General features: G+C 36.8%; 1 protein-coding gene across 2 annotated transcripts in view; it reads left to right on the top strand.

Moving 5' to 3' along the window:
* Positions 1-14,717, top strand: part of EFHC2 (EF-hand domain containing 2) — a 276,255-nt gene that overhangs the window by 59,564 nt on the left and 201,974 nt on the right. Inside the window, exon 2 of one of the 2 annotated variants that reach the window (XM_069065741.1) lies at positions 8,336-8,500. The exons of the other annotated variant lie outside the window; for it this stretch is intronic. Coding sequence (XP_068921842.1) covers positions 8,336-8,500 — 165 coding nt within the window. The remainder of the gene's footprint in view (positions 1-8,335; positions 8,501-14,717) is intronic. 2 annotated transcript variants of the gene reach the window in all.

Raw genomic sequence — 14,717 nt, 5'->3', positions numbered from 1 at the left:
ACACACACACACACACACACACACACACACACACACACACACACACACACACACACACACACACACACACACACACACACACACACACATATATATATAGGGTAGTGGTGTCCAGGGAAGGGTCTTTTGGTTTGGAGTATCCCAAGGATGATAAGTTGAAGAAATGTTTTCCAGAAACAGTAGTCCTGTTGATGAGGTTTAGAGTTGGTAGAGCTGGTTCAGGTGTGAAAGAATTCACTCAGACCTTCTCTATAGCCATTGGGAGCTTTATTGCTGCAAAAGTGGTACCAAGTCTCCTGTCAAGAAAGCTAAGTGAGACTCCAATATTTAGGGGAGTTATGCTTATATAGAGATTTCAGAATGATGGTGTTGTTTTAGAGGTTTTTATGGAGGTTAAAGATTAAAGACAGGACTGGATGACATAGGATTAGGGAGACAAAAGGAATTCTTTATGGTTTAAGGATTTAAGGACAAGGCAGGAGGACACAGGTTAAAAATTAAAGGACATGGGGAACACAGGATAAGGGAGACAAAATCAATTCTTTTGGTATCGGTTCAAGATGATGGGGAAATGACTTTAGGGTGCTTTCAGGTTACATAATAAACTAGAGGCTTCACAAAGTACTGGAAAAGCAACCCTTAATATTATTTTTGTATCCACATCCTTTTCACACTCAACCACTAGGCATGAGAAATCTTTCAGGAAAGTGGCAAAGGTCATTGCCTTCTTTGATCACTTTTCTGGCTGGTCACATCCTGGTCTGATCTCCTATCTCCCATCCTGCTTGCTCCATCTGCCTTAAGCACTCTTTTCTACTCTATCACTGTGTTTATAATTACTATGCTTTAAGCAAGAGGTGGTAAGAATGAGGGCTGAGGCTGGAAGACTAGATGGGATGTAAAGGTGAAATGTGATCTATTGGCTAGGCAGCTAATATAGTAGGCTAAATAAGTTTAATTTGCACTCAGTCAGGAAATTCCAGAGATTAGTGGATTAATTTTCCTAGGGACAAGGAGCATGGATTCTGAGTTCCAGAGTATGAATATCCAGGTCCATGTGAATAGTGCCAGATCCATCTGGGGAGTGGTAGAGCAGTGGAACACAGATATCAATTTAGCCCATATGGCTAGATGGGAGTGAAAGGGAAGCATGCACTTTGGGTGACTATATAGCCTTTAGCCTGCTCATGGTGTAGGGTCTCTGAGCTTACCTATAATTTTGTACATAGATGGTACAAATGACAAGGACTAGTTTAATTTGTAGTATATTGCTGAAAAAGCAGAGATTGAGAATTTATAGTGCAAAGTCAAAGCCTCCAACTTTCCTTGGATCCTAACAAAAAGTTACTTTATGTTAAATATATTTTGTTTACATTATATTAAGTATGTTCCTTCTCCCCTCCCTCTGAGTTTCCTATTGTAAAATGGTCAAAAGAATGTCCTATTATCCTAGATAGGCTATTATTGGTAACAGTGAACATAAAATATTTTAAAACACTTAGTGTTCAATTAGTTCCGACTAGATGCAAGTGCTGGGAAAGCATCACAGTTGAGAAATGAGATTATTTTCAGTTTACTATGTATGTGCTGTATTTTAGCTTGTCTGGGACCACAAACATTTGCCAGTTGTCATCAAGGGATTGAATGAGGGAATGTCCAGTGGCACTATTTTTATAAAAAGAGATTCAAAGCAAATACCCTTTATAGAAATATTTATTCACTCATATATTGAATAGGCTTGTATTATATGCCTACTAAGTGCTAGGGACTGTGTTACACATGGGAGTTACTAGACACAAAAGGCATAGCATTAACTCTTTGTCGAGGATTCAACTTTCAAAAGTTCCACCTAACTCTTTAAATTGGATCTATACTGGTACAGTTGACCATTCTATTGGGTCAAATATATAAATGTATTGATTACAAATATTTTTCCTTGCTGCCTGGGTGACAATGGGAAGGGCCAAGTTCATCCCCGCTTCTGTTTCTAGGTCAGGTTTTATCAGGAGGAAGGCCTGGGTATTATAACCTCTTTTGTTGCCCAAGGGAAGTACAGGGGGCTAGAAGGTTAACAGGGGAGAGAAAGGGATGACTCCACTCTTGAGATCCTGAGCCCCTTAGAGTTATAGATGACACCAGAGTTGTCGGCCTGAGTCACTGGGGGGATGTTGGTATCCTTAATAACAAAAGGGAAGTTCTGAAGATGGTAAGGATTTTTGGGAAAGTTAATGAATTCTATTTAGGATACACTGAATTTGAGATGTTTACGGGACATCTGGTTCACGATGTCCAGTAAGTAGTTGATGATGTGAGGCTAGAGGTCTGGAGGGAGGTTAGGGTTAGATGCATATATTTTAGAGTTTAATCTCAAGAAACTTGAAGAGATCATCAAGCAAGATAGTATAGAGGGAGAAGAGAAGCAAGCCAAGAAGAAACTTTTGGGGAACACCCCCACTTAATGGGAAGAACTTAAATGAAGTATCTTTATTGTTTTCTTTATGATCAAAGGAGTTTGAAAAGAACTAGGTGGAAACCTAAAGAAAAGGGAATATACAGGAGAAGATAATCCTCAAGTGTCAGAGAGAGGTCAGGAAGGATGAGGTTTAAGGAAAGGCCTTTAGATTTGGAATAATATATTTTTATTAAATTTGAAGGGAGCAATTTCAGTTGAATGATGAGTTTGTTAGGAGTTTAGAAGACAAAAAGAAGAGACAAAGAGGAGATAACAATTGTAGAAGGCTTTCTCAAGGAATTTAGCAGGGGAAAAAATATAAAACAATAGCTAGCTGGGATAGTGAGATCAAATTAAGGTGGGTTTTTTGTTTGCTTTTTTTAAGGATGAAGGAAAAATGGATGTACGTCTAGGAACAGAGAAGCAGCCAGTAGAGAGGGAGTGATGGAAGATTAGTAAGAGAGTGAAGATGATAGAGGGGGCAATCTGCTGGAGAAAATAGGATAGGATGGGATTAAGGATACAGGTAGAGGGGTTTGCCTTGGGGGAAGGGCCACCTCTTAGTGTGAGACAGAATGAAAGAGGAGATCATAGGAGAAGATACCTGAGTGATGAGAGAAGAGGGAACTATCTCTTCGTGAACAGCCTCCATTTTAATGAATGCTTGTTGACAATTTTGATGAATGATGATGATTCAAAAATTAAGTAAGTACTAGAGTACTTTCTTTATAAAGTGATTAATTCTTGGTAGTAACTTTGAACCATACATTCCCCAACAATTGAATAATGGGTGTTCAATATTGATGTGGATTGGCTCTTCTTTCTGGGCAACAATTGCTAATCTCTCTCTGTGGTGCTGAGAACACTGGTGAGAGGAATCTCTCTGGGTTCACTTTGACTCTGTATCCCCATCAACAACTACCAGAATCTTTTGCTTTTGTCATATAGAGCATTGTCATAGATACAATCTAAAAAATAAAAACACGTACATACATACACAAACAAGAATATCCTTTAAAGACAAAAATAGTCAAGAAAGACTGAAGTATTTAAGCCTAAAAATACAGGCATGTATTCTGACAGTACGGAGAATTAGATTATAATAATGCTTCTCCTTTTTTCGTTGTTAAATTTTGTTTTGACACAGCAGACAAATATCAACAACTACACAAATAGACTGCCAACAATATGTATTTTCCTCCACATGAATAAGCACAATAGTGCAAATTGTTGATTGTGAGGGTAGTTCACGTGTAGCAGGCATGCAGAAATTTCCATTAAACTATTTCTGAGCCCACCTAACTATATATAGTACCATATAGCTAGCTAACATCTCTTCAGCTTATCTAAGGATGAAATAAGAAACTTAGGCAAATGTGTTGCTAAAATACTCACATACTATGATCATAACATTTTCCTTATTTATAAGTGAAAGCGGGAAGTAAGGTTATTATGGAATTATTTATTTTTGATGAAGCTGGGCATTTTTTAAGTGATTACTGTTTTACTTTCTCACAGACCATTCTTTTAATCATGTATTTTAGAGTTTTGCCCAGGATTTTTAGCAAGCTTACTACTTTATGGTGCTTATAATCTACTTTTTGCCCTTTGTAAAAATCAGGGCAATATTTTCTGCTCTCAAGTCCAGGGTGATCTCTCCTGTTTTCAAAGAAAATTACTAATAATGTCTCTCCAATCAAAACCACAAGTTCTTTAAGTACCTTGGGAAGTAGTTCATCTATTGATGATTTGAATTCATTGAGAGCAATCAGGTGCTATCTTACTATCTCTTCAGATAATATAATTTTTTCATTTCATGAACTTTTTTTTCCTATACTTCCCAAGATGAAGATCATTCTTTTTTATTTGAGAAGATGTAAGCAGATCTTCCAGTAAATGGATAAAACAAGAGGTTACAAGAAGTAATAAAGTGAAAAGAGAACTGGATTGAGTCAGAGGACGCGTGTTTTATCTTTCTTATTTTTACCTATGTCACTTTGGGAAACTCAGTTAACTCGTCCAGGCCCCAGTTGCCATCCATATAAGACTGGATTGGACCAGATGACTGTATTGTTCTTTCCAGTTTTAAAATCTGTGATACAGATCATGGATCATAATCTATGAATTATTGTCAGCAAAATGTTTTTTAAATGAACAAACTAATAAGCCAAAGGACAAATAAAAAATCACCAGAATTAGAGCTACATCCGTAACAGAAAACAAATAAATGAAACAGAAGAATTTGTATTTTGAAAAGAGAGCAAAAATCATTAGCAAATATGTTAAAGAAAAGTGTAGAATAAAAAAAATTACCAAAATCAAATTGGGAAAGGGAAGATAATAAATGGAGGGAAAAATTATTTTATACCTATGCCAAGAAAGCAGAATAGAAAATAAATGAATGAATATTTATAACAATATTGAAATTGACAACACAGGAGAAACATAACCAATGTCAGAGTGAGAAATTGAATAGTTCAGTGCTGATCTTCCATGTTAAAAGATACCAGGGCTAGATGACTTCACAAGTAAATTCAATTATGTATTCAGAATGTAAATAACTTCTATCCCAGTGGTACTCCAATTTTTTTTTAGAATGATACCTTCTTTACATTAAAAAAGATCTCATGGACCCTTAACTGATTGAGAAAATAGATGATGATAAAAACTTAGTAATTTAGTAATGCTTTGAAATAAATTTGTATTTTGCTAATTACAACAGCAATTAATATACTTTTGAAAAATGGTAATGCATGTAAATATGTACTGTTTATTCAGTCTACTCCCTCATCTGATGCAGAAAGTTGTTTTGGTTTTTTATGTATATTGAGTTTTACTACAGTGTTTTAAGAGAAGGGAGTGATCCTGACCTATAATTTAACCAGTATGCTGTTGAAACATCCCCCTTTGATTTTGTTGTTGTTCAGTTATGTTGGACTCTTCATGACCTCATTTGGGGTTTTCTTGGCAAAGATAGTGGAGTGGTTTGCCATTCCTTCTCCAGCTCATTTACAGATGAGGAAGCTGAGGCAGAGTTATGTGACTTATCCAGGGTCACACAGCTAGATTTGAAATCAGGAAGATGAATCTTCCAGACGCTATGCCTGGGCACTCCTTCTGCTGTGCCACCTAGCTGCCCCTCCTCCTCTGATACAAATCAGCAGCCCTTCTGTAACTTAAAATATCACAGAGTTGCCTGGGGAAACTGAGACTTTGTGACTTGCTTATGGCCACATATTTAATAGCTTTAAAAGGTAACAGGCTAGGAGTTTCTGATTCTAAGGCTGACTTTCTTTCCATTATGCAATCATGATGTTGCTCTGAACATATTTGATTGGAGCAAAATAAAGATCAATCTGGTATTGCTTTGTGTGTGTGTTTGTGTGTGTATATATAATATATACACATATATACTTATGCAAATATACGTATGTATGTATGCATGCATGCATGTATAAAAATTCTCCCAGACACATGGAGCTACAGCAGCCTTGGGCACCAGGGAAAATTGGTTTCACCTACCTTCTACATAACATATTTTACTTCTAGGTCTCAAATAGTGTTATTGAGCAGTAATTATAAAAATTAATTGGTTTCCATTCTAAAATATAGAAAAAAATTTCAATGAAAATGGTTAGATAATTGAAATTCATGTAATTGATTACCGTTGATAAATCAGTTATCACAAATTATTGGAAAATATTAAAAATACTCATTATTAAGTAAAAAATTATTAGGAAAATCAGATAACCTTATGGTAAAAATGGAATTAGATCTCATTCTCACAGCATGTATCATAACTATTACATGGAGATTCTGAGCACAAAATTATTACAAATTAAAAGATAATGCATTGTTAACTCTTACAATTATAGAGTTAATATTTTTAGCTATCCAAAAAGCCAAAGAAATTAAAAAGAGAAAAGCTAGATAAAATTAATTATTTAAAATTTTTTAGAAAAGCTTTTATGTAAGAGAAGACAACAAAAAAGAGAGACAGTGGGCAAGAACCGTTATAATAAATATTTCTGTTAAATTTCAACATTTCAAATAGATAAAGAATTGTCATGCATTTATAAATTAGATCCATTTCTCAGTAGACAGTCAATATGAGCAGACAGTTCTCAAAAGAAAAATATGAATTGTCAATCACTTGGAAAATTTCAAGCTTTCTAATTGTCATAATAATATAAAAGAAAACAACCTTGAGATCGTACTTCACACCTATGAAAATGGCAATAATAGTGCAAGGTGATAAAATTGAATGCTGATGTACTTGTGAAAAGGCAGGTACACTATTATAATGCTGATAAATTGGTATAGTCCTTTGGAAAAACTATATTTTTTGATAATGCCAATTGAACTATACAATTTTCTCCCTTTTAAAATGTACCCCAAGGTTGCTATTGACTGGGGGAAAAAAGAGATCTATTTGTGCAAAAATTTTCCAAGTGGGGTGGCTAGGTAGTGCAGTGAGTAGAGCACCGGCCCTGGAGTCAGAAGGACCTGAATTTGGATCTGACCTCAGACACTTAACACACACACCCCAAAAAACTAGCTGTGTGACCTTGGGCAAGTTACTTAACCCCAGTTGCCCTCCAAAAAGCAAAAAAACAAAACAAAAAATTTCCTAGTGACACCATTCACAATAGCAAAACAAAACAAAAAAAACTAGAAATATTTTATGCATTCTTCACTGGGTATTTGGTTGAACAAATTATGGAAATATGAATGTGATTAATGTCATTATGCCATGGAAGAGCTATGAGAAGACTTTTTATGGAATAATGCAGAGCAATGAGAAAAGAAAACCAAAGTGGAGATGTGTACACTGACCAGTGTACTAATAACCAGGGTAACATCATTAAAAGCTGACATAAATACACAGAAAAGAAGTTCTGGAGGGGACCTGGAGAAAAGTAGGAAGATTTTGTTATCACTTTTTCAAAATTTATATGTGATTTAAATAAAACAGTTTATAAATCACAGAAATTTAAAGGTTTATAATATATACTGATTATTTACAATCCATTTGTCGTTTATGTGATTAAATACTTTTGTTAACATTAAAGAGAATACAAGTATACATTATATATGTATCTATATTTATATGTATATGTGTATATATGTTAGAGGTGGAGAGAGAGAAAATAGAATAGGAGTTGAGTAGTTTGGATTGCTTCCTATTATTCCTTATTTTTATTCTAGTAATCAATCAACCAACATTTATTTTGGTTTGTTTTATGTTTTTATGTTTAGCAAATAAGGTCTTCTTTATTTAAATGATCTATGATCTCATTGGTGTGAATAATGCTTAATAGGAAATTTTAATGAGTTGTTGTGGTCAAAACATTTCTTCCCATGATGGCCAATCTCCTAGGGATGAACCTCTCTTAATTTAGATAGTATGGTCCTCAGATGACAAACATATAGGTCACTACTGGGCCATTTGTATTCCTTGGAATTTGGTAGAACCTTCCATAGCTTATGCTTAATCAATAGCTTTGGATAATGTAACATTTCTGCTATGCCGCAGGGGGGCATTTAAGAAAGAATCTAGTGGATGAACAAAAAACCCCCAAACCAAAAAACCAAACAATGAGCAATGAAATATTAGAAATGCTTACTTGCAGTAATAATGATTTTTTTTAAGATAGCATAGAATTTAAGATTTATTCTTGCTACATTTCAGAGATTTGTCTACATCTTAATTTGCCCCACTTCAGATATGATGCAGGTTTTGCACAAAGATTCACAGTGATTATATGCCATTTTCCAGTTATTTTGAAATGGAGAAACTAATGTTAAAAAATTTACATTAAAAATAATTTTAAAAAATCAAATGATTAACTTTGGGTATGTTGCTGGTTTTTTGTTTCACAGCTGGGGAGAGAAAATTTCCATAAATCTCAGCACTGGGGCTTTTGCAACCATGTTGCTATGCTAGTGAATGAAGATAAGCATGGAGTAGGCTTAAAACCCAAATACAGCGTTTTTCCTCGAGGACTAGGAAGCGATGCACCATCGTGGGTAGCATTTGACAAACAGGTATGCCATTGACCTTATTAGAAATACAATTGTAAAAGCTAAAAATTATACAGTTATTTCAGCATGAGGATTAGGAAAAGCCTCAGGTAGGAGATTGAATTTGAATGGATTTGGAGAATGGCAGTAGGTGTGGGCTGGAACAGTGTCACTTGTTAAGTGCTTTTTAAAAAAAAAATACACAAATAAATATAGACTGGCCCTAAGAAGCTTTAAAAGAAAAGAAAACCCTAACACCGAAATAGTTTTGCCTTTTTCCCCCCTATGCTATAGCCTTCAGTCTTTTGTGTTCTTTGGTAGTGATCTCCAAATATATGTGTGTGTGTGTGTGTGTGTGTGTGTGTGTGTGTTTAGTGTCTCAGGCTGGTACCGAACTAGGGTCTTCCTGACTCCAGGGCTGGCGCTTTACTCACTACGCCACCTAGCTGCCCTCCAAATATTTTTGGTCACACACTTCTATCAGTAATTTCTTTTCTCCTGGTGGCTATGCTGGTGGGAGCAGGAGAATTTTCTCAATGGCACCTGAAGTTGAAGCTTGATTATAACTGCTCTGAGAGGCCAATGCCCATCTCAGGAGGATGATGATCGGAGTGTTGCATAAGGGAGGAAAGGCATAGACTCTGTGTGTGTGTGTGTGTGTGTGTGTGTGTGTGTGTGTGTGTGTGTGATGAGTAAAGGGTAGGAATGGTTGTGTTGGATACAAGCCCAATGATTAGTTATTGCTGAAGGAGAAGGATGAGAATTCTCTTCCTGTTCTTTAATGGTTTGATCACACTAAGCAGTGTGATGTTTATGTCATGGTCCCCTTATGCCTCCAATCAATATTATTAGATGTGTCTGATAAGATGCGTTTACTCAAGTCATTTTTTTTCCCCAACCAGATTGTTTTATGAATTGAGAGCAAGGAAAGATAAGGAAGAATTGTGTTACATTCAACCATTTAATTATAACAGTTCCCCTAACTGTAAAAATGATAGGGTGAAAACTGAGGAATAACAGAATTTGTAAAAGTAAAAATCAGAGTGCTGAAAGTTGAGTTTCTCATTTGTCAAGAGCATAAATTTATGTGTGTATGTATATATACATATATGATATATTCACATAATTAAATACACACAAGAGTTAATAACATTTATCTGTGAAAATTTGAAAATCAGTAACAAAATTAAAGAATCATTGTTTTAGATAATTATAACTCATTTATTTCTAATGAGCAATCCTAAGGATTCTCTAGCTACTTGGATTAATTTATGATCTCATCAATGTGAGTACTCCCATCAGTGTTGCAGATCAGAGGCCATCCATGGCATTCTTTGGAATTTGAGTATAATGTTCCTGGATATTTTCATTTTGGGATTTCTTTCAGGAGGTGACTAGTAGATTCTTTCTATTTACATTTCGCCCTCTGGTTTGAAAAGATCTGACAGTTTTATTTGAAATATAATTGAAATATAATGTCTAGGCACAATTTTTTTGTTTTTGTTTTGTTTTTCTTGGTTATAGTATTCAAATAGTCTAAAGATTCTTAAATTTTTTTCTCCTTAATTTGTTTTCCAGGTCAGTTGATTTTACTATGAGAAACTTACATTTCCTTGTATTTTTTTCCCCATTTTTTTTAAACTTTATTTTAACCTTTCTTCTTTTCTCATGGAGTCATTGGATCCTATTTGTTCCATTCAAATTTTCAGGGAGTTTATTGTTTGGGAAAGGCCTTGTAACAGATGTTATTTCTCTTTCTAATTCTTTCTCTCTTTTTTTTTCCTTTGCAAATTCAATATAGCTTTTAATTTATTTATTTAGTTTTAGTTTTCAACATTCATTTCCACAAGATTTTGGGTTCCAGATTTTCTCCCCATCTCTCCCCTTTTCCCCACCCCAAGATGGCAAGCATAATGATTGCCCCTTCCCCCAGTCTGCCCTCTTTTCTATCCCACCCACTCTACTCCCCCCCGCCTTACCCCCTTTCCTCTTACTTTCTTGTATGGCAAGATGGATTTCTGTACCCCATAGCCTATCTATCTTATTTCCTGGTTGTATGTAAAAGCACTTTTTTAACATTTGATTTAAAAACTTTGATTTCCAGATTCTCTCCCTTCTTCCCTCCTCACTCACCCCCACTGAAAAGACAAGCAATTCAATATAGGTTATACATGTGTAATTATGCAAAATATTTCCATAGTAGTCATATTGTGAAAGACTAACTATATTTCCCTCCATCCTATCCCACTCTCCTTTTATTCTATTTTCTACTTTGACCATGTTCCTTTTAAAAAGTATTTGCTTCTGACTACCTCTCCTCCAATCTTCCCTCCCTTCTATCATCCCCCCTCTTATCCCCTTCCTACCTACTTTCCTGTAGGGTAAGGTATCCAGCTGAGTGTATATGCCATTTCTTCCTTAAGCCAAATCTAATTAGAGTAAGGTTGACTTTTCACCCTTTCACCTCCCTGCTCTTCCCCTCCATTGTAACAGCTTTCTCTTGCCTCTTTTATGTGAGATAATTTACCCTATTCTATCTCTCCCTTTCTCCTCCCAATATATTCCTCTCACCTCTTAATTTTGTTTTTTAGATATCATCCCTTCATATTCAATTCACCTTGTACCCTCTGTGTATGTATACATATACACACATATACATACATACATATACATATATAAACATATATATGTATATATATAATGTGTATACTAATACTGAGAAAAATCTCATGAGCTAAAATATTGTCTTTCCATGTAGGAATGTAAACAGTTCAACTTTAATAAGTTCCTTATGATTTCTCTTTCCTGTTTACCTTTTCATGCTTCTCTTGCTTCTTGTATTTGAAAGTCAAATTTTCTGTTCAGCTCTGGTCTTTACATAAAGAATGCTTCAAAGTCCTCTAATTCATTGAATATCCATTCCCCCCTTTTATTATTATTATTATTAGTTATATTTATTATTATTATTAGTAGTATTATACTCAGTTTTGCTGTATAGGTGATTCTTGGTTTTAATCCTAGCTCCTTTAACCTCCAGAATATCATATTCCAAGCCCTTCAGTGCCTTAATGTAGAAGCTTCTAGATCTTATGTTATCCTGATTGTGTTTCCACAATACTTGAATTGTTTCTTCCTGACTGCTTGTAATATTTTCTCCTTGACCTGGGAACTCTGGAATTTGGCTATAATAAACTCCTAGGAATTTTCTTTTTGGGATCTTTTTCAAGAGGTGATCAGTGGATTCTTTCAATTTCTATTTTACCCTCTGTAGTGCCAATGCAATATTCACAGCACCCACAATCATGATAAATATACTGACTGTGACTATAAATATTTTGGCATGGTGCTCAATCGCAAAACCTAACACACTCTTCATACAGAAGACAGAAGCAAAACATTTATTCAGATGCCAGAAAACCAAATCCTATCACCAGGAAACCAAATTAATCATAACAAAATAGAAGTTAATGCATCACCATGTAGCAGAGAGCCATACCATCCTCTGCCATTCCCACAAACCAATATAAACCTAGCTGTCACAGCAGGTGACAATAAAACAACTTTTACTCACGAACCTGACTCCTTGCTTGAACGTCCTCTCTCTCCCAGTCTATCTGGCTCTGACTCCAAACTTCCTGTGGTTTCTACTCCAATCTTTAGCAAACTTCCTACCACAGGCTCCATGTGACTACATTCAGCCTATTGGGGACTGAGTTACTTTCAAAGCAGGGAAGGTCTTCAAATTCCCCTGGGCTTATTAAAGGGCAGGAAAGATCTTCAAATTCCTGATACCATTATACCCTCTGGTTTTAGAATATCAGGGCAGTTTTCCTCAATAATTTCTTGAAAGATGATGTCTAGGCTCTTTTTTTATTTGATCATGGCTTTCAGGTAGTCCAATAATTCTTGAATTATGTCTCCTTGATCTATTTTCCAGGTCAGTTGTTTTTCCATTGAGGTATTTTACATTGACTTCTATTTTTTTCTTCTTTTGGATCTGTTTTACAATATCTTGATTTCTCATAAAGCCATTAGCTTCCATTTTCTCCATTCTAATTTTGAAGGAATTATTTTCTTTAATGAGCTTTTCGACTTCTTTTTTCATTTGGCCAATTCTGTTTTTTAAGGCATTCTTCTCCTTATTGGCTTTTTGGACCTCTTTTGTCATTTGAGTTAGTCTATATTTTTAATGTATTTTTTTTTGGAGGGGGAAGGCAAAGCAGTTGGGGTTAAATGACTTGCCCAAGGTCACACGGCTAGTAAGTGTGACAAGTGTCAAAGGCTGGCTTTGAACTGAGGTCCTCATGACTCCAGAGCTGGTGCTCTACCCACTGCTCTACCTAGCTGCCCCTAGTCTATTTGTTATTTTCTTCAATATTTTTTGGGGTCTCCTTTAGCAAGTTGTTGACTTATTTTTCATGGTTTCCTTGCATCACTCTCATTTATTTTCCCAATTTTTCCTCTACTTCTCTTACTAGATTTTCAAAATCCTTTTTGAGCCCCTCCATGACCTGTGACCAATTCATATTTTTCTTGGAGGCTTTTGATGCAGGAGTTTTGACTTTGTTGTTTTCTTCTGGTTTTATGTTTTCATCTTCTTTGTCATTTTCCCAGCCAATTTTTGACTTTTAAGCTCTTTGCTTCTGTAGAACTCTGCTTCCTGAGTGGAGAGTGCTTTGTCCCAAATTTCGGGGGTTTTGCACAGCTGTTGTCAGAGCTGTTTCTAGGCACCTGCCTCAGAACTTTTTTTCTCTAATTCTCTATTCTGAGGAGGACTGCCTCTTCACATCTGCCACAGACTCTGCCACACCAGCCCTCTTCACCTCAGGACCACCACCCAAGATTGCAACCCAGATCCAAGCAGGGCAAAGCAAGAGAATCCTGCCTTAGTGCCAGCAAAGAGATTCCTGCAATTACCTTCTGATCAGCCACTTGGTCCCCTCACCATCTGTGGGCTTGGAGCTCTGGAAGCAGCTGCCTCTGGCACTGCACAACCACTGCCATCTCTGCCCCCCCAGTGGCAGGGGCCAGACCATGCTCTTCTCTTACCCTAGTCCAACAGGGTTTCTCCACTGACCTTTTACTTTTTTTTGGCATTTGTGGGTTGAGAAATCTGGAAATAGCTCCAGCTGACAGTAATTCAGTCACCTGAGTTCTGCTCTGGCCCGGCCTGTATGGCCAGTCTGTGCCGGCATGGCCCATGCGGGCCTGCGCTCTGCTCCCAGCCTGGTGCGATAGACCCTTCCTTTCGGCTTGCCAGACTGACTGTATGCTCTGTAGCTCTAAAATCTGTTTACAATCATTTTTCACAGGTATTGGGGGTAACTGGGGACAAGCTCAAGTAAGTTCTTACTTTCATTCTGCCATCTTGGCTCCACCCCCCTCTAATTCTTTCTTCCATAGCTCTTATTTCTTTTCCATTTTTTCCCCCTCAGGTACTTCCATTCCATTTACCAAAAACTCTTCTTAGGTTTTGTTTTTTAAAAAATTCTTGCTTTATCTCTTCTAGAAATTCTAGTTGAGTTTATGCTTAAACTGCTGTTGTTTTCTGAGGCAGTGCTTGTAGAGGTTGTAGACATTCTTTTCTTCTTTGTACCTTGAGTATCCCTGCCAGGATAATAGATCGTTACGGCATTGTTCTTTTTTGTTGGTTTGGGCATGTGTTAGAGCAAGATTCCTGATGGATCCAGCTCCAGCCAATTGGGACGTTCTGTTGGTTTAGAGAAACAGAACTGTAGGGTCCCCTTTGGTATGGGATTCTTGCCTTGGTGAGTTCTCTATGGAACAGGCTCCATACTGAGAGTGAGACTCTGCTCTGGCTTGGAATCTGAACCACACCACTGCTACTGCTTCTGGCTTCTGAACTTCTACCTTTCTGGGTCCTCTGCCCAGGGCCTCTCTGCAAGGCAACATGACTCCTGTATGCAGGTCTCCTAGTCAGCCTGCCTTGGATCTGTGATCTGGAACTCGAGAGTGGTTGGCAAAGCTGCCATTTGGCTTCTGTCCCTGTCACAGTGCCCTAAGGTTTTGGGGTGCCTCAGTAAGGGGCTGGGACTTCATCTTGCACTAGTGTTCAGTTTGGGTGCTGTAGTGCTCATAGTGCAATGTGAAGACCTCCCTGTCTGTCTACCTATGCCACACTCTTCTGGACAAATGACCCACTGTGTCTATATTTATATCTCACCATCAAGAGTGGGTCTACTGGGGGTGGCTAGGTGGCACAGTGAATAGAGCACCGGCC

Source organism: Petaurus breviceps, unplaced genomic scaffold, assembly GCF_028583685.1.
Source record: "Petaurus breviceps papuanus isolate PSGF00001 unplaced genomic scaffold, PetGlider_PUasm1.0 90700, whole genome shotgun sequence".
NCBI classification, from domain to species: Eukaryota; Metazoa; Chordata; class Mammalia; order Diprotodontia; family Petauridae; genus Petaurus; species Petaurus breviceps.
The sequence above is the reverse complement of the archived record's forward strand: the minus strand, read 5'-3'. Positions and strand labels throughout refer to the sequence as shown.